Source organism: Lipophrys pholis (assembly GCF_963383615.2).
Source record: "Lipophrys pholis genome assembly, chromosome: 13".
Taxonomy (NCBI): domain Eukaryota; kingdom Metazoa; phylum Chordata; class Actinopteri; order Blenniiformes; family Blenniidae; genus Lipophrys; species Lipophrys pholis.
Window position 1 is genome coordinate 18,828,266 of NC_137632.1, and position 21,292 is coordinate 18,849,557.

The 21,292-nt window shown below is 40.8% G+C and overlaps 1 protein-coding gene across 2 annotated transcripts in view; it reads right to left on the reverse strand.

Moving 5' to 3' along the window:
- Positions 1 to 8,409: 8,409 nt before the first annotated feature.
- Positions 8,410 to 21,292, reverse strand: part of myo1b (myosin IB) — a 65,831-nt gene continuing 52,948 nt past the window's right edge. The window contains exons 18-30 of one of the 2 annotated variants that reach the window (XM_080478429.1): positions 21,004 to 21,204; positions 20,056 to 20,149; positions 17,989 to 18,138; positions 17,816 to 17,884; positions 17,640 to 17,726; positions 14,738 to 14,824; positions 12,916 to 12,990; positions 12,191 to 12,325; positions 11,879 to 11,985; positions 11,608 to 11,740; positions 11,154 to 11,306; positions 10,712 to 10,842; positions 8,410 to 10,571 (exon numbers count right to left, since the gene is read on the reverse strand). In XM_080478429.1, coding sequence (XP_080334555.1) covers positions 10,439 to 10,571; positions 10,712 to 10,842; positions 11,154 to 11,306; positions 11,608 to 11,740; positions 11,879 to 11,985; positions 12,191 to 12,325; positions 12,916 to 12,990; positions 14,738 to 14,824; positions 17,640 to 17,726; positions 17,816 to 17,884; positions 17,989 to 18,138; positions 20,056 to 20,149; positions 21,004 to 21,204 — 1,555 coding nt within the window. In that variant the 3' untranslated portion in view covers positions 8,410 to 10,438. The remainder of the gene's footprint in view (positions 10,572 to 10,711; positions 10,843 to 11,153; positions 11,307 to 11,607; positions 11,741 to 11,878; positions 11,986 to 12,190; positions 12,326 to 12,915; positions 12,991 to 14,737; positions 14,825 to 17,639; positions 17,727 to 17,815; positions 17,885 to 17,988; positions 18,139 to 20,055; positions 20,150 to 21,003; positions 21,205 to 21,292) is intronic. The other variant, XM_080478430.1, reaches the window with a different exon arrangement.

The following is a 21,292-nucleotide window of genomic DNA, read 5'->3' on the forward strand; positions in this document are numbered from 1 at the left end:
ATCCTTAGACTTACACATTACTACTTCTCTTATTATTGTTTTCCTTAACCTTCTGTTTGACCCCCCCACCCCCACCCCCCCTGCATGCTTTCATTTCTTTGATTGCTCCAAACGCAGATGTTGCTTGTGTAATATCAACCCAAAGAGTTTAAGTAGCAATAAAGAAGAAAAAAAGGGGCTGGGGGTAACAGATGAGTGTAATTTGAAGTCATAAGAACTACTTGTTGAGGAATGACCTCAATTATTTCACCCCCAACGGTCTCTGAAGCATCCAACTTTCAGATTTTTCTATTTTTAATTGGGAATTGGGCATTCAAATTGGTTATGGCTATGGCTAACATTATGAGAAGTGTGGGGAATCATGAAGTAATTGTAAAGCAAGTTATTTCTATGCAGAGTATTACTGGCAATAAGCGTACTAAAATTTCCGTGAGTTTGGTAATCAGATATAAAGCTGCAGTCTTTTTTTTTATATCTTTCTCTGTTTGCAGGAAACTGCTTTGACTCACAATGTTTTAAATTCATGCGATGCACTTTTTTCCAGACGCACTCCCATACCTCTCACTTCCTGAGCGAAACCGGCTCTGCTGCTAAATGCCTGCAAATGGCCGCCTAATGATGTGTGTGCAGCTATTTGCTTATCCGTATCAGGTCCACAGCTGCGTGTGTTCACACGTACCTACATGCTTCTGCCCAACAGACACGACTTCTGTTAGCTCAATGAACGAAGTGATAGCAATGATTTATCACTTTGCCTGCTCAAACTTACAAGGGCAAGTGTAGATACTGCAGAAAGTGAACTGTGTGCGTTCCTTTACCAAGCATTAAGAAACATGGGTTAAGCACATGGCCCCTTTTTCTGAAAGTTAAGCATTATGTTCATATAGTTAGCCAATAAAACTGATGTTAGGTGGTCACTTTGTTACAAAATTAATTACAAAGTCGTCTTTATTAATTATTGCTTATTGAATAAGAGCCGTCATATTTATGCTTTCTAAGCCAATGAAGAACATTTAAGTTAAGGGATATTTAGGTGAAGTATTTCTAGGTTTGTAATCAGCTTAATGTTCATATCCAACTCACATGCATATTCTGGTTGTGTAAATTAAGCACAGTAGTTTAAATAGAGCGACAACTTTTTGCCTCACTCGTGTTCAGATGCCCACAGATGGCGCAGCAGAAGCGCCCCCTCCCTCCCCCCTTCAGTTCACACCAACCCTCCTCCGTCCATTCTTGTCCATTGACGTGATAATGGCTACAAATTGATGAAGCCATTGAGTGTGCTAGTGACAAGAGGGTGAGCGAGGACACAAACTCTCCACCACCCAGTAACACTCATTAATCAGGTCAGTCCCAGCCTCAGTTGCCTCCCTCCAGACAGCCTGACACGCTGCCACCAGCAGTAATGTAATACTCTGTGTCTGTGGTGGGTGTCCCTCCCTGTCTGCTTCCCACTTTAAGCTCATCTTCTGTATTGCTGCTGCCAGGATTGTGCCGAGTCATCATGCCAAGCGGCATCAGTCACTCAAGTGCCGACTGCTCCAAAGATTTAGCGTGAACAAAATCCTTATACAATATTGAGGTTTCAGAGTAGCAAAGCAGAGAGAGAAAAACTTCCCACCAGCCATAATCAAACACTTATACAAAAATGACCAATGGGTAGTTCCACTCACCCATACATCAGCCTGGAATAATAATGTGGTACGCAATAACAAAAAAAAAAAAAAAAAATGTGATAACAGCACAATGGGAATGACCTTCAAAATAACACATTAGACTTATTGGTCTGACTCAAAAGGTAAAGAAATTAATTTCCCCCCAAGTGACATATCGTCTCTTCCCCGTCCCAGTGACTGCTTTCATTTAAATCACTCCATAGATTTATGTCAAAGTAAATCACTAGAGTGGTGCCCACTGTGTTGACATCTACATCCTAAACTCCTTTGCTCAATAATGAAATCAGCCTTGACGCTGTGACGGCCCAGTTAACTAACATCCACCACGATAGATCAATGTTGCTTTAAAGCATAATTATAGCACGGTGGGGGCTGCGCAGGGGAGTAGTGGTTATCACGTGTGTCCTACAGGGAGAAAATCCATGGTTTGAGCCCAGGTTGAGCTTGGAGGTCTTTGTTTGGGATGTTTGCAAATGTAATATATGGACACTAGCTGTTGTCATTTCATAAGAAGTTCCAACTTAGAACTTTTGTTTTTGCCTAACTCTTGAAATAAGGAATAAACTGTCTCATTGGTTTGTTGAAATATTGTGCAAACTATTGTTGTATCTAGTTACTTACAAGTTCATTGTACTTCAATATCATCTGAAATATCTTAGTAAGAAAAGGTTAGATTTATTTTTGGTCAAATGAGATCAGTTTTCATAAGACAAACTTAAATAAGATACCATTTTTCTTATTAGATGACTTTCAGTCAGACAAATCCCTCTTATCTTACAAGTTTCGAAAGAGGTGCTTCCAAGAAACATATCATCCATTTTAAGTATGATACATAAACATGTATTCTCGGTTGAAATGTGGAATGAAAGATGTAAAAGAAGGTTAGAAGAAGGTGAAAAGGAGGCGGGGCCTTGCATGTTGTATTTGGGTATTCATTGTTTTGAATACCCAAACAATCTGATCTATTGACTCTCATTGACTGGTGGAGGTAAATTCATGGTTTAAAAGGGTTTGTGCTAATCAGAGACATAAAAATGGACAACACCTTGGTTTAATCTTAAATGCTTTTATGGGAGCTACTCGGTAACTCCAAAGAGCAAATGGATGTTATTTCCAGGTTTGATTTGGTGCTATGGATGAGATGATTAACAGAGGTTGCAGCAGGTCAAATTTACAAATCAAATGGCCTCAAACTTGGGATTTTAATTCAGTATCATTTGATGTTCTTATTCAAATTAGGATACATTTACAGTATAGGGGTGATTATAATCTCCTGCAGAGCCATGCTGGGAAGCCCTCCAGAGTATGTTAAACTCTTCATCATAGTTTTCATCAAAGTGTCATTTCTAAGTGTCTTTTAGTCTCACAAATGTTTCAACTCTTTCTGCTTTGTGAGCCATGCCCTGAGAGCCAAACAAGGTCGTGTGTGTCACCAGAATTTCAAAGCATTCACCTTAAAGGGGCTATTATCGTAAAACCTCTCCACAGTCATTGGTACTTTGTAAGGTTAATCGCAGCAACAAATTACTGCAAAAGGGATTCTGCAGTTAATAATTCAGTAACTTTCACAGGTCAAATGACAAACCTCATTTAAACATCAGATTAAATACCACTTGTTCCGACTCACCCTTTAATAGCCTTGTCTTTGCTTTAATACAAAACAAGCAGGAGCATATGTATCCTCCATGAAGGTAACTGCCCTATGATAATAATAACAGCTTCCACTGAGAATTATGTAACTGGCTCATTTGTTTAGCCTGGAAATTATTAATTGCAATGCAAGCCATTTGTATGGGCAAATAGTTCATATAGTTTTTGTCAAGCTTCCGAGAGGCATTTTCTTAAGATGTACAGCAGCAAAATAATATTTAGAGACAAAGAACTATGGGCAACTTGTCCAAAGACAAACAGAAGGCATGAGACAAAAAGAAAACAATAACAGGATATAAAAAGTCAGACTTGAATAGGATAAAACAAGGATCCATAACTCACAGCTCTATAGCATATTGTGGCTTTTCAGGAGTTCTGCAGCTTTCATACAATCAGATGTAAATAAATGAATTTCAATGTTGCTCTTATCACTTGGCTCACATTTCAAGATGATAAATGTGCTTTGTCAACTAAATTATACATCACATCCTATGTCACCAAACTACTATGGATTCTGGTGAAAGTGCTCAAAGCCTAAATTGGCTGAGATTGGGGGGAAAATTTATTTAAATGGCTCGGTTTCCCAAAATCAGACAAAGATGTGAAATTCACTTAAAAACATCGAGCAACTTTTTGAAATCTCAAAGCTGTGCTCCTCATGACTTGCTCCTCCATAAGGTTCCCTTGATTACTCTTGTGAATTTCCATCAACGTTCATTTCAGTTAATTTAATTTTAGTCCGAGATGTTTGATTTGACTGCCCTCTAGTGTCTTGAATTGAGAACTGCACGTGTGTGGTGACAAGCCCAGCAGGTGACATGTCCCTAGTATAACAGACCTGCGTGATTTAACGTGATGATAATATGACCCAGGGACAAAGCTTTCAGTGTGGCACGAGGGGGCAACATGTCTAATTGCCCTCCCTCCGTGGGGCCCTGAATGTCAATTAGTTCTAAATTATGTTAGTCACTGTGGCACATTGTCATTTATTATTGCTTTTTTTTTTATTTTTAAAGACAAAACATCCTTGATTTGACATTGATCACATGCTTTATTCACTTAATACATAATTAAAACCACACAGTGATCACAAGAGATCCTCTGAGAAACATCTAACTCAAAAACTTACTATTATGTTTGATTAACAATATTACCGACTGGGTCTATACTGAACAGAGGTCCAACAGCACCAAGTGATTATTATCACATGTCTAACAGGAGACATAGATGGTTAAATAAATATATTTACATTCTTAACTGAACTTTTAAGATTTTACAGCCCATCTAGAGCACTGAGGTGAGTCAACACAAAAATGATCCGAGTTGAATAAAACTGCCCAGTTTGAAACGATGCTCTTTGAACTGACCTTCAGCTCTTGTTCAATAACATGTACAGTTTTTGTCACATTTTGCAACAAAACAAATTCTGTCCTGATTTGTTTGACTTACAATATATTGATTTAATAGTGCTGTAAATTGTATTAATTTGTATTGTGTTGTATTCTATTTAGGTAAAACTTGAACTGATTCTATCTATCTATCTATCTATCTATCTATATGAGAAGGTAGCACTCAACAATTGTAATTGTGTCCCTCAACTCTTAATGATGTGCACATTAAGTCTGTCAGCCTGAGGGCAACAATTATTTCATAAAGCTTGAACTACATTAGATGTAGGAAGATGCTCAGTGAAATAGTAACTCTTGAGCAGCTTTGGTTAATGCCATGAACACAACAAGCTCAGTGAACACAATAGAGGGAGACAGCAGCTCTGCAGCTCTTTAGTGTAGCATGTCATAAAGGAAGCCGTTATTATTTGGTTAAAAGTAGGGAGGTTACAAAGGATCAGTCAGGAGATACATTCTTGCAGCATGATTCTACTTTTTTAAGTCATGTGAACAAATCATAACTAAAAACAACCAAGTGAAAGGATTAACTATAATAATATTATACATTATACAATTATAATATGGTATAATATTATTAATGGTTTTTCTTGATGATGGACCCCAACAGTCATTATTATCAATAATATTTCAGATTGTGAAAAGAAGGGTTTCTGATCCTCCCACACTTTGATAACTCCTACAATAGACTTTAGACATCATTTCCAACCCCGGCACGAGCGGACAAACTGCACAAACAAATGGGTGGTATTCCAAGTAAAGTGAGAGGAGTACCACTCACATTCCTGTGTGCATTTGAACTAACGTGACTGCACCAAAAATATAAAAATGGGCCAGAAAATGATCACATAGCTCTGATCTCACATGGCCAGGCCTTCAAAGTTGCAGGGAAAAAAACCATTAAGAAAACCATGGAAACCATTATCAGCACTATCAACGATCTCTCCCCATTTATCTTCACTGCTACCATCAGGTAAACTCTATCTTCGGATCAAATCACAAACCGTTTTGTTTTTTTCTCGACAGCTTTTATCCTGAGGCGTCTACAGTCACAAATTTCTCACCATGTATCTGTGAGAGAGAGAGAGAGAGAGAGAGGGGAAGGAAGAAAGAGAGAGTGGTGGTGATGATGATGATGATGATGATGTCTCTGCCGAAACAACCGGATGTATCTCATGTTTGTGTGAAACAGGTGTGTGAAAAACACTTCCAGCCGGATGAGAAGTTATTCAGACTCTGCAAGCTTTCAGTCACGTGTCAGTCATGATGCTGTATGGTAATGCAAGCTCAGATTATGCAGTTTGGTAAACAGACTCATAATTGGGCTCCAGACAAATGCTGGTGCAACAGCCTGGGCAGGAGCACACATATATTTGTCAAGCCGATTTCTTATTCATTGGCTGTATCGCCATCAGCAAAACCTACAGTCTACAGCAACTGGCAAGACTTTGAGCAGAATGTGAAATCCTCACACAGCTTCCCAAGTGATCCAGTTGTTTACAGGCGCTCCATCATATGAAATGTTAAGTCTATAGCTAATGACATGACATAAAAAGCAGCATGAAGAGCATTTTCTTAGAAAAAAGGGATTCAAGTTCAATAGGAAACCAAAGGGAGAATGTTACTTGACTTTTTTCCGAATTTCTAAGTGTTAAAGCAATTAAATTTGCTTTTCATCACATTACTTAAGCCAATTACCTAAATAAAATAGTCGCACATGTATATTACATGATGCAATGCTTTTAAATAATCATGAACACATATTTGATCCACATTAGAACAAATTATAAGCAGCAAGTTAGAGATTTGGTATGTTTGAAACCGATTATCACCTTGTCACAACATGTTGAAGATTTGTTGGGGGAAATATCAGTGTGTAGTTTTGACTTTCACGTTAATTTTTGTGAATTCAATACAGGTTTGTGTAATTTTATGTTTTATTTTTCATAGTGACATTTTAATATCGATAAACTGCATGTGAAATCTGTATCATTAGATATTTCAATGAATCATTCAATCATAGTAATGCTTTTATAAGTACTTCTTATGTCTTATGTAAATACGCTGTTAAAAGTATAGATCTATAGATGAAGTGTAGTTTGTCATGTACTCAAAATCATCAGTAAAAACAAACTACTTTTTAACTTTATTGAAAGTGTAGGTACACAATCTTAATCATTACTGATGACAGAGATCATGATTCAACTTGTATTATAGTTTTGAGTCCGAAGATAAATAAATCCCCAAATCAAACAAAGATGCTTTTCTATTTCTGTTCTTGAAACTGAAATAAAAAATAATAAAATAAAAAATATATATATATATATATATATATATATATATATATATACATAATGTAACATAATCACCCTGGATAACTTGCAGCTGCTTTCACTGTAGATTTGAAAGGCTCTGAGGTTCTAATGATAGAGGAACCAATATGGAGAATTAAATGAGAAGAAACAACAGATATTTTAGCCTTAAATGTAGAGAATAAAAGTCATCAGAAAACATATACTGAAGGACTGAAACATCCCAAAAATGTAAAGTTTGTACAAATGTGGCATTTCACAGCATAGTGTTATTAATCTTATTTTGTGATTTTGTTTCGTTTTATCAGTATGGACTTTTTTTTTTTTTTTAACCCACATTATCATTTCATTGTATTGGATTGGATTTTTTGTGGGACCACAGAGTTGCTGTACTGGATCATCTTTACTGTAATTCCATCTGTAATCCACTGGATGTCGCCAGAGACAAGCATATCACTGACGTGACATTTACTGTGTAAACACGAAGGACACTGGTGCCGCTGCCATGCTTGTAACTTAGAGAAAAATATGTTACAGCATTTATAATCATAATAAATATCGTTATTTGATGGGATGTATGCTGTATTTCATAATATTCTAGGAACTCACTATATAAAAGCGGCTCTGTCAAGAGCTACAACGCAGTTTTCCTGTTTTGCTGCATTGATGCAGATCAGCATCATCCAAAAGATGGGACCATTAAATTCCTCTACAGTCCCATCAAGGGTTGAGCCTCCACTGGGAGGCTGGGAGTCCGACTCCCTTTCCCAGCCTGTGGAGTGGTGGGAACCGGGTACTGGGCAGCCCAAAATGGTATGCTATTTTTACCATTCTGTGTTCAATCTGAGGGCTGCTCCCCAGAGACCTGTTGCCGGCAGCTCTCCCAAAGCCGTGGAATTTAACCCTAGGACAGCTCTCCCCCAGATGTGATGGAAAACATCTGGCCAGCTGCTTAACTACAAGTCATTTGCTGTCCAGCCTAAATGATGCGACCCCCCCTTAAAAAACATGTTCACGTCAAACCTTGGTTGATGCTGCTGATAGACGGTAACCAAGGTCCTTGGAAATAATGTGTGGTGTAACGTTCTGATGAGTGACACACAGGTCGGTGTTCAAAAGCCTCTTCACCTAAGAGCTGTTAAAAATGGTCTGAAGCACCATTGACTGTTCATTTAGAGAACATGAAATGCATGAGGAAGTGTGGATGACTGCCTCTTGAAAAGGACATCATTCCCACCCCCTTCTCCGATTTCACAATCAAGTATTTGGCTTCACTGTAATATTTTAACACGTGGCGCAAGCCCCAGATTGGGAACCATTGCCTTAAAAATTATGTGACGTATACAAAGGATGAATCACGAGTGTCACAGGAGCCCAGCATAACATTTATTTTAACTTTTATTTAATTTAAAAAAGGATTACTTGGAAATGTTACATTGAGTTCTACTAAAACATTTTTCCCCACCACTTTGTTTCTTTGCACAGGTTTACATTAGGCACACAAGAATGCAGACGTCATCTCTGAAGTTCTAGCCATTGTTCAAATACAAAACGGAGAAAAGAGACAGAGAGCAGGGGAGGAAGATGTCATCCGAGCAAATCTGTAGCGAAACAGTGCTCCAGAGGAAGAAAACACATTAAAGCTGGCGTTCAGCTCCATCGTTCCCGAGCGTGGGACGGGAAAAAAGGGAGTCTGAAGTCCCCGTGTCATGTGTGACATTGGTGGGGGAAAAAAATAAAAAATTACAAAAAGCAACTTACAAACCAAGATACCCTGGATTGCAAAACCTGACAAGACCAAGTTTGGCTATGCTATTCCCTCGTACAAGTACAAAGCCCTCTACCAGCACATCATCGTCTTGCCTGAAAATAAAGCACTCTCACTTCTTTTGACACTCAAATTTGGCTTGCGTGATACATGAATACCATTTTTACACAGTGCACTACAAAATTGTGAAAAGCCAAAAATGGTCGATTTAATCAGATCCATCAAAAATCTACGGTCATGTGCTCATTCCCGTTGAACAGATACACACGGGGTCGAAGAGGGTCAAGCGCCACAATAATTGAAGCTGCAGTGGCCAAAAAAAAACTGCTTAGTTACGATCACAGCAATTAAAAGAAGGATGCTAAAGAACCCTTTTGTCCATGTCAGGGCCACAGCCTACAGAGCCTATGTACAGCTGAAGGGCAACTACTCTGGATTCTCACTATGCTTATGCTAGAGAAGGATAACTGAAACTTATTGCACACAAAATATAACTTTCAAGGTTGTCACTTTGCACAAGAGAAAGCTTTGAGCCTGTTGCAGACTTTACTGGATGAATTTAGGTATCGTATTTCACCTCCTGCTAGATTGTGCGAGTCAAGATTTTTAAGTCCGTGAGGATGGTAAGTGGTTCTTTCTGATCCTCCCATGAATTAATGTGATATGAATTTAGTTTACTGTAACTTTTGGGAGAGGAAAAATTACTTGGAAAAGATTACGACCTGTGCTGTGTTGAAGAAATGTCAATAAAACACTTAATCTGCCACCACAGGCTGATTGACATATGCTCCTCATACAAAAGCATTTTTGGCATTGATTTTTCAAGAACACTGACTGAAAGGGATCCCTTGTATCTCTGTGGTTTGTACATGTGACCACTTCAATGGCACGTAGAATAGTATAGAAGCAAGCTTTTTTCTCTTTTGTTTTTTACAATAATCTCCCCAATTACACATTTTAACTAAACACTGTGCTGTTTTTTTTTTTTTAAGAAGGAGAAAAAAAAGAAAAGAAATAAGAGACCATACAATCAAATTTTCAGTTCGTCCTCGAGGTGAAATCAAGTGCAGTATTCGAGTCAGAAAACAGAATCTGACCATCTTAAAATTTAGGCCGTCTTTTTACAGCCAGAGTTGCTTAAAGGCTGATAAAGGCCAGACTCGTCGAGGCTGAAGCTTGTCACGTTTGATTTCCCTCAACAATAAGTCATCGTACAGGCAGAACAATCACGATCCCACCTCACCACTGGTGAACAGGATTTCCTTGTGCATACGCAACATCTCAACTGTCTTCTACCGTTAACCTCAGATTAACAAAAAAAAAAAAACACACACCAGTAAAACACAGGATTTCTGTGACATGCAAGCCCGGTGAGGACCGTCTTTGCCTCGCCCTCCCAGATACACAGTGGCACATGGTTACAGCTATAGGAGTGCCATAGCAAATCAGATAAGAAGGGGCTGGAGGGGAATAAACACAACAAGCTGAATAACTGCACATTTTGGGGGCTCAAAGTGGGCACTGGCGTGATGAGTCCAGAGTTTCTTTGGGGGAGTGGGCGGCAGGCCACTGGTTCGCCTCCGCCCATGCCGATTATTCATGAACAGAAGCAGAGGGAGGATTTCACTACGGTGATGTGGGCACCGACACCTCCAGCAGGCGGTTGTTTTTGCGCTTGCAGGCCACCGTGTTGCCATTTTTGGGGGTTGCCTGGATGAATTTCACGCAAACTTTGTCCTGCTTAAACTGCACCAGGAACCTGTCACAGGGGGGGGGGGGGGGGGGGGACAACAAAATGTCAATAAAACCATGAATAAAAATCAACAATAATGTAACAGCTTTAAAAAGAAGTTGACTTTAACGCAAACACAAGCATGAGTCAACGGTGGCGTTTCATACTCGTCTGAGATGTCGATGTTGAGCTGCTCCCTGTCTGCGGTCGTGGCCCCGATGTGGTGCAGTTTGGTGATGATTTCAATCAGGTGCTCGCTGCTGAGCAAGAAGTCTCCTTTAACGGCTGACGCGGATCCCTGAAACAAACAGACATTGTATACACAGCTCCATAATCTTTTAATAATGCCTCAGCAGGCATTTTGATATCTATCTTTGTGAATATGGCAACACAAAGGCATGCATGTCAGGTGAGTGGGGACCTTAAATTTGCCTGTTTTATTCCTGCAATGGTCAGGTGACCTGTTCTTTAAGTCTGATGTAAGCTTGGGTATTCTCTGATCCTAACTTTAGTTAAGCAGGCACAGAGGATGGCTGGATGGATATCTTTCTACCACTGAAACTGGACTGTAAAACCCCACAACACAGAAACAAGTTCTCAAGTTCTCACCTCTTTGAGTTTGAGAGCAAAGAAGCCGTCGCTCTGCGTGCTGACCGACACACTGGTCAGGTCTGGCAGCGGCACGCTGGCCTTCACTTGGCCCGTCTTCTGATCAGCCAGGACAAAGTTTTTCTTAGTCAGCAAGAAGATTCGAGCCGTACCCTGCAAACACAGGCAGAAAATATTTACTGTGTCCAACATTGTGGAAAGGAAGGAAACACACAAACTCAGAAGCTTTACAGTTTTTTTTGATGAGGGGAAAAGCAACAAATATATAACGGCTAAACAGTTGTCTGGTATGTCACAAAAATAAATCAACAGTCTAAAAACTCTTAAAGCAGAGGTTGTATGTCTGCATGAAGAGATAGATTTGAAAAAACAAAACAACAACAACCTTGAATGCGAGAATTTTTCACCTTATGTGTGGTACTCGCTGTGTACAGTCAAGCATGATCTTTCCTACCTTGCCATTAGCTCTGTTGATCTTGTTGACCACATCAGCCAACAGAACCTTGTCATCCATGGAGCTGCTGAGTTTCTGATATTTGGGGTTTTTGCTGATTTCCAGGTAATCTCCTTTGAACGGCTGACTCACACTGAGACACAAGACATATGCAAAGGCTTTGTAAAATGTGGAATTACAGATTTACTAGTCAGCCTTTATGCCAACAGGCACTTTTTACAGACCCACAGCATAAAGAAAAGAGACTTGAGAGCCCATGAATTTTAAGTACCTGCTCGGGTAGAGAGCCTTTTTATCTTTGAAGATCTCACTTGCTTCCAGTTTCTCCTCATACACTGCCTTCTTCTCCTCTGTGAATTGGCTCCTGTATTTCTTGCACTGAAAACAGACACAAGAAGGAAAATCAAGAACTGGTGTCAATTAGTGTTACTTTAATCAAGTAGATTCTTATTGCATCCTTTCATGCCTCACTCATCTTAGTCGCTATATACTTTGCATCAATTGGAACGTTTGAGAGAGCTGTTGAAACCGTTTGTGTGTAGTAAATGATTGACTGTGCAAACACCAGTAATAATTGACAAACCCTCCAGAGATGAAAGATTTTCCGGAGCTCTGTGTGGACTCCATCCAGGAAGAGGTACGGCCGGGCAGGCCAGCTCCTGTCGATAGGGGACATGGAGGGCAGGGAGCTCTTCAGGCCCAGGAAGTATTTCTGCATCTGTTTACACACAGGGCACAGAGGAGGATCCAAATAAATCATAATCAATAATTAAAAGGAAAGCGAGAAAGTTTATAAGCAGGTGTGGAAGTAAAAGGAAAGAAAGACGAAAGAGAGCGAGAGCGACAGAGGAAGAGTGTGACAGAGAGAGAGCGAGAGAGAAAGAATGATTGAAGGAACCAAGTAAGAAAAGGAGGAATAAACACAGAAAAGACTGGAGGAAGGAAGGAAAGAATGAAGGAAATAGTTAAAGAAATAAATGAATGAAAGAATTCATGATGACTGACAGGTAGGACAAAATTAATAACGTCGGACATAAAGTAATGAAAAAGGGAAAATGTAATTAAAGAAGAAAGGAATGAGAAAAGGAAGGAATGATAGAAAATAAAATCAACAAAGGGATGGAGGAAGTAAGAAACAAAGCAAGGTTAAACTGAAAGTACATATGAAGGGAGGAAGGAATAAACCTGCAATAAGTAAGACCACCACAGGAGGAAAGAGGGGATGAAAAAAGGAAGGAGTGGAAACGAGAGGAAGGGATAATGGTAGAAATAGAAGAGGGAAGGAAGGCTTGCTAGTTAAAGACTCACAATCCTCTGAATGGTGAAGTCGTAGATTTTCTTTCCAGCGTTTGCCCTGAAGAACTTCCTGTACTCTCTGCGGACCTGTAACGGCACAGGAAGACAAATAAACTGTCAGTCACTGCTTGGATCCTCTCAGCGGGACATGAAGCAAGAAAGAAAAGACACACACTGATGCAGGCATGACGCGTACAACACATTCATACAAACATACAAGCAACGCTGGAGGTTTGGTTAGAACACAAACAATCAACACTGGAAGCTCCAAACAGCTGGAATTAGTCGAAATGAGAGCAACGGCTTTAAATTAATGACTGAAAGAGACAATGATGGTTATGACGAGCAACCTTTACGATGACCTTGATAGCACAAATCGAGCTGTGAACCGGTGCTTTGTGAAAAGCTTGGTGGTCAATTAACATGATGAGAGTCATAAGACTGCAGTGAATAACCACGTGGGAAAGACAGAACACAATACACTACGACATACACCTAAAGAGAAAGAGACACTAGGTAAGAAATAAATACAGTTGGACACACAAGCAGTGCTCTTTATGGGTTAGTTGAACCGATGCACATGATGCAGGCAAAGAAAGATGTGGAGAAAGTAAATTATCAGAGAGAACTTGGTTTTAGAATTGTAGCATTATCAGGTCCAAGGAGGAAAATCACCATCTGGTCTGCTATAATCATGTAAAATATTAGACGGCTCTGAGTAAGTTTCCTGCCAAAAATGGAATAAAACAGCTGATGTGACGATTGCACTGTGTATTGTTGCAGATTTAACGCCCCCTTCTCTATAGAACAGAAAGTCCATGCATCTCTATCAGTGCATACAGACAGTTTTAGAATTCCCAAATCATAAACTATTTACATCATTAGAAACTGCTAGCAATATTTTGAAATCTTTTAGTGAACTGTAAACTTACGAACACTCGCTGTGTTTGAATAATTTTTTCTTGGTCACAGTTAATACATCATAAAAAAACATGAGGTCTGCTATGTAGATCGACCTTATATGTCAAACTCTGCAGGAATACGATGGCAGCCTGGTTGAGTTATTGTAATTAAATGCTGGTTTTGCAACGAACCGAGCAATGAGAACAAATTCACCTGGGTCAGTCATAAAAATGTCATACATTGCTAGAATATCAGATGAAATGTAATGCATGCATTCAACTTATAAGAATGACCTGCACTTAAAACTGTGGCTAGGCTTGTGGGTTGTCCTTCAGTCCCTCATCACCCTCCTGTCCGTATGTCAAAGTGCTTTTGAGCAAGACGTTAATCCTCAAATTGCCCCAATGGTTGGTTGAGCACTTTGCATGGCCGACGTCACCATTGCGGTGTGAATGGGTGAATATCGCTAACACAATAAAGCTGGGAGTGCTGAAGCCATTAAAAAACAATTAACATTCACCATGCTATGAGCAAAGGTCTATCATTATAATTCAGTGTGGATGATGCTGGCTTTGATTTTAATTTCTTGATAGGTTGGCATGCTTTTATTTAACTTTTCATGGTTTATTTTGACCATAGTATACTGCTAGTGTGATTACATTTATTCCACTAAAAGTAATGCTATTATTAATACACCATTTTATGTTGCTAGGAGATTTTTTTTTACCTATAAAGAGGCAATCAGATTAAAATAATATTTCAACATTAGATAAAGCACGATTACAAAACGCTGCAGAAGGTGGCTTCCTGAACACAACAGCAAAATAGCTGCAGAGGATGAGGAGGAGGAGGAAAATGAGGAGGAGGGTGGTCACGGGTGCCAGGCAGGTGTCAGACTCTGTGATGGCTGCGCCGTGGGGCTGGTGGGTACCTTCAGTCCCTGCCAGTAGGCCCAAATCACAGCGACAGCATGCTTTCGTTTGGCCTCTTCTTTCAGTTTCCTGAGCTCCCTGCGAGCCTGTTCATGGGAGGGGAGGTGGGAGGGAAAGAGACAAGAGAGCAGGAACAAATGAAGCAGGAGAGGATGAGAAGAGCAAGAGGGCACTTTTGCCTGAAGTCCGCAATATCAAATACACAAACACACACACACACACACAATGCACACAAGCCCAGTGTGACCATTTGTGAGACTGTGTGTGCAGGTCGACTGCTCGAGCCTCCAGAAACAAATATGAAACTGCGGGTCACACGAACATTGATCAGGCAACTTCTGCAAAGTAAACAGAGTTGATGCTTTTCAGTCGAAGTCTGAGTGTAACAAGAGGAGAGCAAGAAGTCACAACTCAGGCAGGGGAGGTCACTTCAAAGGATCCAGGCTGTTCCATCTAGAGACGACAAACTGTGTTGCAATGCAAAGGACTGATACGAGAGCTGGCCAGACAAGAGGAGGAGTCATGCAGAGAGAGCAGGCAACATGCAGCAAGTGAAGCGTGGACTTTGAAGGAAAAAGCAGAAATTTTTCAAAACGAGACAAATGTGCCCCTGATTATATGTGTAACTGTAACTTCAATGGGAATGGGTTTCCTATGCGGTATTATTTCCTGAGCTTGTACATACACTGGTAAAATGGCAAATCGGTTAGCGTTGACAACCATTTTCTCAATCCGAACGACTCCACCTTCACACCTGGCTCTACTGTATGTGGCAGCGTGTTCGACAAACTGGATTTCATCATCAATTCAATGAATGAATGAATGAGTCGAGCAGACCGATGGATTTGTTAGGTGGTGTTTCGGGGGGAGGGAGGGGGGGTTCGATGGAGGCGGCAGGTCAGACAGTCACGGCAAGTCGAGCCAACAGGCTTCCCAAATACCTTGGTGCCCTGCCAGCCGGCCCAAATGACCGACACGGCATGTTTATTCCTCGCCTCCTCCTTCAGCTGACGCAGCTCTCTCCGGGCCTGATGGGAAGCGGTGGCAGTTGTGGGAGGAAGTTAATTTCAGTGGCAGTCAAAAAAGGCAACTGTCTCAGGTGGGGTGCAGAGTGGAAAAGCATGGAGTGACACATGGACGAACGGTAAGAAAAGGTGGTGAGCAGCACTCACATTTTCTCTGTTTGGCCACAATTAAGAGGATCAAGGAAATTAAATATGACCATGCTGGGATGGTCTGGGTTACATATTGCATAATCTATATGACCAACTGCAAGCTTTCATGTAGCCGTTTTGTACAAAGTTCAAATACAACAGAGAAGAGGTCGGACTCAAACACCATCTACATATACGAGTCTGGTGGTGATACTTTGAAACACAATATGGATGACGAACAACCAGCAGTCATATCTGATATGATAATACTGTGAAGTTTACAAACTGCTGATAAGATAATGGTATATAACTCATGTGAACTGGCAAAGTCCTTTCTACATTTTAGCTGTCAAGAGTATCAAGTACGCTACAAAGAAGCTTTCCAGTTTTAGCTTTGTGGGAGGATAAGTGTCTCCTCACAGAACTTGAACCATATCGAGTCCCTCAACCTTCTATATGCGTTGTTCCACTGCATGCTGTAACATTCCATTGAATTCCTAATGTTTTTAAATATATTATTGGCTTATGGGATCTTAAAGCAATAAAGTTTATCGTCTTGTGCTCGTTAAATACTTTAAATTTAAAACATCCAAGAATTGATATATAGTGCGCACCTGTTACACTGATGATTTAGTACCACTGCTTATTTCATGATTTGATTCATCTCTATTTCACCAGGAAGACAAATATGTTTTTATAACATAATGGTTTGTCCAATTCGGCTCCTATCATGATTTCTTCTAAAGAAGCGAAATCAAAGAAGCATGCTGGGAAAAGGGATTGGCTTGACCCTCCCCAAGGGTTTACTTCTCCCCACCAGAAGCTCAGTGGCGCCTCCCCCTAGAGAAGGCCTGACCCACACTTTGAAAACCACTGGGATAAAATAAACAAAAAGATGAACAGAAATGATTTGTGTGGCACCCAATGTAAATCCAAAATATTAATTGTGTTTACAACAGAGATGGGACACAGTTTACACACCACACTGTATCAAAACCAAACTGAAGACAACAACGCTGACAATAATGTCGTCAGCGATTTGAACGAGAGTCAGCAATTACCTACGCAAACTTTGTGAGTTGGAGAGCTTTTCAGACAATTTCACATGTAACAGATACAAAGGGGACGACAACGTGGCCAGCAGGCTGACCCGGGTTCACTCAGCTGGGTGCTGCTCTATTAGGCGGTTTCTGAATGACAATGGGACGGCAACATGGCGAACAGGGATGGCAAGACAGCTGGGACAGCAACACACTCCGGCTGGGTGGAAATACCTGGGTTCCCTGCCAGTATGCCCAAATTACTGTCACAGCATGTTTATTCCGCGCCTCTTGTTTTAGCCGTCTCAGCTCCATCCGTGCCTGGTGGGATGTGGTGGGCGTTAGGGAAGGCAGGTCGAATATGTGACGGGTGGGGGGGGGGGGCAAAAAAGAGAATCAAGGAAGGGAAGTTGAAAAGGAGCAGGGAGATAAAACAAGAAGGAGACATAAGTGGGAGTTGTGTGATCAGCAAAAGAAGCAGGATTAAAGGAAACTGGTAGCAGAACAGAACTTTTTGTGATAGTGTAGCGCCATTAGGCAGAAACACCGCATACAAGAAAATATCAAGTGTTTCAGGAGATGCTGGCAAGCGATCAAGGGGAGCTTTTTCTTTTTTTGGTATCAGGAAATAAAGGCAGGCTGACGCACCATCAGGATACAGGATCGCTCACTTTCTGATATGACTCGGCGCGTTAATCCATCATTACCTGGGTGCCGTGCCAGTAGGCGGCGATGGTGGTCACAGCCTCTTTACATCTCTTCTGATATTTCAGCTCTCTCAGGAGTTTACGGGCCTAAAGAGAGTCAAGAAGACACGATTGTGATTTCTACGACGCTTCTGCCACATTTGATAGTAAAGTGAATTTATGAAACAGCTGCGCACCTGCCATCCTCTGGTGTAAGACTGCACCACAGTGGTGGCGCTCTTGATCTGCTGGTATTTCTTTTGTTGCTGTGAGAAGGCAGAGGGAAACACTTTATTAATAACGCCAAACGCTTCAGTGGCCATATGTTTATTGTGCTTTGTGTTTTGAGTGCAACTAATCAGAGTCTCACCGCGTATCGGCGGTACCAGGCTGCCACCACTATCTGGCTCTTCTTCAGCAGCAGGAAGTGGCTGCGGCACTTCCAGCCTCGGTAGATTTTCTGAATGAGTGTGGCCAGGTCTTGCAGGCACTGCCTCCTCCTCTCCTCCAGGAAAAAGAGCTAGGAGAAAATCAGGCACATGGGAGACAGCACCATTATACATTGTGTCATGTCCTTTGTTAAAGGTTATCAAAATGTTATTCAACTCGGGTGTTCATAGTGAAGATAGTTTATTTCTTGCAAATTGCCGAGGTAAAGGCACATCTAACCAACATGAATGCGGATATAAAGGAAGGTTGAGAGGAAAATCGGCAAACAAAATAAAGAAAAATTCGTTTTTTTTAAGCCGAGCAAATAGTGAATCAGTGATAAGAAGAACAAAGTCCAGTCTATTTGCAGGTTAACAAAAACAACCCCATGTGTGAGAGCTTAGTCCAGCCAAAAAACCTTTTCATGTATTTTCACCCCAGAGAAAAAGTTCACGTTTTCAAAAGTTTTTCTTTTTCTTTCAAATGCATGAAAAAAACATTCCTTGCTCTGGGTTTTTTTTTTTTTTAACATTTAAATATTGAGGCAATCAAACCACTAACACCCTCTACACAATACACTGATCCCTGAATTTTGACTTCTACTATTGATTAATTTAATATTTTTACTTTCTAAAAATGATCTAATGTTGTGTATGGTGCCTCATGATTGAGCATATGGGGTTATCACAGGTAAGTTGTCAAATTTTGTGTCAATGGTATTATTTTCCAAAAACAAACATAGCTCAAATAAGTCTTAAAGAGGCGTTTGTCTCATTAATTTAGGAAAAAACAGTAAATATATCCTTCTTATGTAAATGGTATATGTCTCTGTTGTGATTTTTATTACTTGTGGTATGAAGAGGAAAAATTGTTCTAAGGAAATATTCTAATATTGAGAGAGACCGTTCATAATTGAGTAATTTGTGATCCAAAACCATTAAGAATGATATTCCTGACTTTCTCTCATCTATTGTAACTTTTGAGATGTATTCTTGTAAGATTTCCCTCAAGGCTCAAAATACTGGTGAGTTTTCTCCAACACTAAATAAGAATCAGCAGATTCTCGTGCAGATCGCTACACAAGCTGTCGCCGTCAGTTGTGTTGGTATGCTTATAGTTGAAGGATGATGCGATTAAGCCTCACCACACCACAGAAAAACATCCATTAAAGCAACTCCTACAGGGCTGTGTCTTTTTCATTTTTCCAGCTTTTCATATTTGTATACTCTACCACACAAGTGGAGCTTTGGCCTAAAGCGCCTTCTATTCATGCTGCATTGTTTAGCTGCGCTTTCTTCTGCATTTTCCACCAGTAGCACCAGACTTGATGAATGAAAGTCTCTGACACAGTGCCGTTATTTGTGAGAAGTTTTCTGATTTTAGTATGGAGAGAATGCTTTAAGCGTTTGGGTGTTGCACAAATACAAAAAGGTGGAGTTAACCAAATTCTGGTAGCAATTTGAGAATAGGTGTGACCTCGCTGATTAGCAACCAATATAAATATTGTTTTGAAAGCTGAATCAAAATTTGCTCCTCCAGACATGTGCAGCTGTAGATATGTAAAGGAGATAAGCTGATCCGATAGAAGAAGCAATTATCGGACGAAAAATTCTCCCAGTGTGAGATCATGTTATTTCAAGCTGTGCTCAGTCTTTTCGCTGGTGGTGGGGGAGAAAGTACATTCAGATGCTGCAGGCCCGAGCAACTGAAGATCCCGCGAGCACAGAGTAAAGACGCTCATTTCCCATGTTAAAGGGGATAGCTAAGTGAAACCATGTGTTTTCAGAGCAGTGGTTGCATGCTAATTGCTGAAATGGGGGATTTATGTGTGGCCCACCCCGCTTTACTCACAACATACTGTGAGAAAACAGGCCAGTTGAGCACACTGGAATCAACCATTAGACTTTAAAACACGGCTTGGGCTGCTGGGCAATCCACCAATGTCAGAAGCGACTGGGGGAAATCCAAGTTTAAGGTGCATGCATTTTAACCAATAAACATATTGTACCGTTCTTGGGTTCCTGATGAAGATCTTTGAGCGGCCATAAGAGAACTCCTCTGCTGGAACCTGGAGGTCGGCCATGAGCACCTCCACTCCTTCCCTGTAAGAGAAGCCAGAAGGATTAGAGGGGGTCAGCCAAAGCACACTTTACACTCCAAGTGCCCATATATAAAAGAAACAGAGCGACATAGAGGCATATAAAGGGATTTGGATATATGGAAGCATGGAAGAGTGAATTGCTGGGGATGTTTGAGGATATTGGAGAACACAAATAAAGAAACTATGAAAACCAAGCTGAAACCAGTCACATCAATAACAAGCCCCACTAAGTGGCAGCAGATAGGAAACAGTGAGTTTATCCACACAGTGGATAAAACCTGCAAGTCTGTCTTATGCGGAGTGCAGGACACATAAGGATGAGACGTTTCAACACGCTGTAGTTTGTAGAAATAACGACTCATTTCGGCTCAACAATGAACAGCTAGTATGTGACAAGAGTACTGCTCAATTATGAGAGGACATGAGAGGCAGGATATTGAATGCAAAGACTTTAAATTCTTTGTTTGGGCACCAAAATAAACATGCAAAACAGCCTTTTTGCCAAATGGCTAACATTTCACTTAAAGACCATGATGTCAGGTTCAGCCTATGGGTCTATTTTATCTGGGGGAAAAGCCATCGAAAACCCTTTTTCAGCAATTACTTGCTTCACACCAACAGTCGCACCTGGGAGCTGACCACTCTGACCACAGTCTATTAGCAGTGGTCTCACACACACGCTGTTCTGAGTGCAGCGTGTGAGAGCAGTGCCTTACTTAAAGACACCTGGTCTCGGTTGCCATGACACACACTGAAACCTTGGGGGAACCTTTGCTTTGGCAGTGTTTACCAATGACAAGTTCCCCCAATTCCAATCTAACCTAATGTCGCTGCTTCCGTGTAAACAACCCTTACCTGGCAGGCCCTCTCCAATGTGGCCAGGTCTTTTTGCAGAGCATTTTGTAGCGCTCCAGGCAGGGTTCGTAGGCCTGGCGGAAGGCATAACCTGCTCTCCTCACGCGCACGTTTTCCATCAGACCCAGATAGCGAGCCTGATGTCGGACCAAAGAGTCAGTGAAGATGTGGGACGCCTTCTTGTCATTGGGCTTGATACATCTGAAAAAGACAGGTTATAATTACAAATCAGAAAGACTTGACTGTCAAACACAACATACTAAGGATATCCCCATGAATCAGTGGCAGG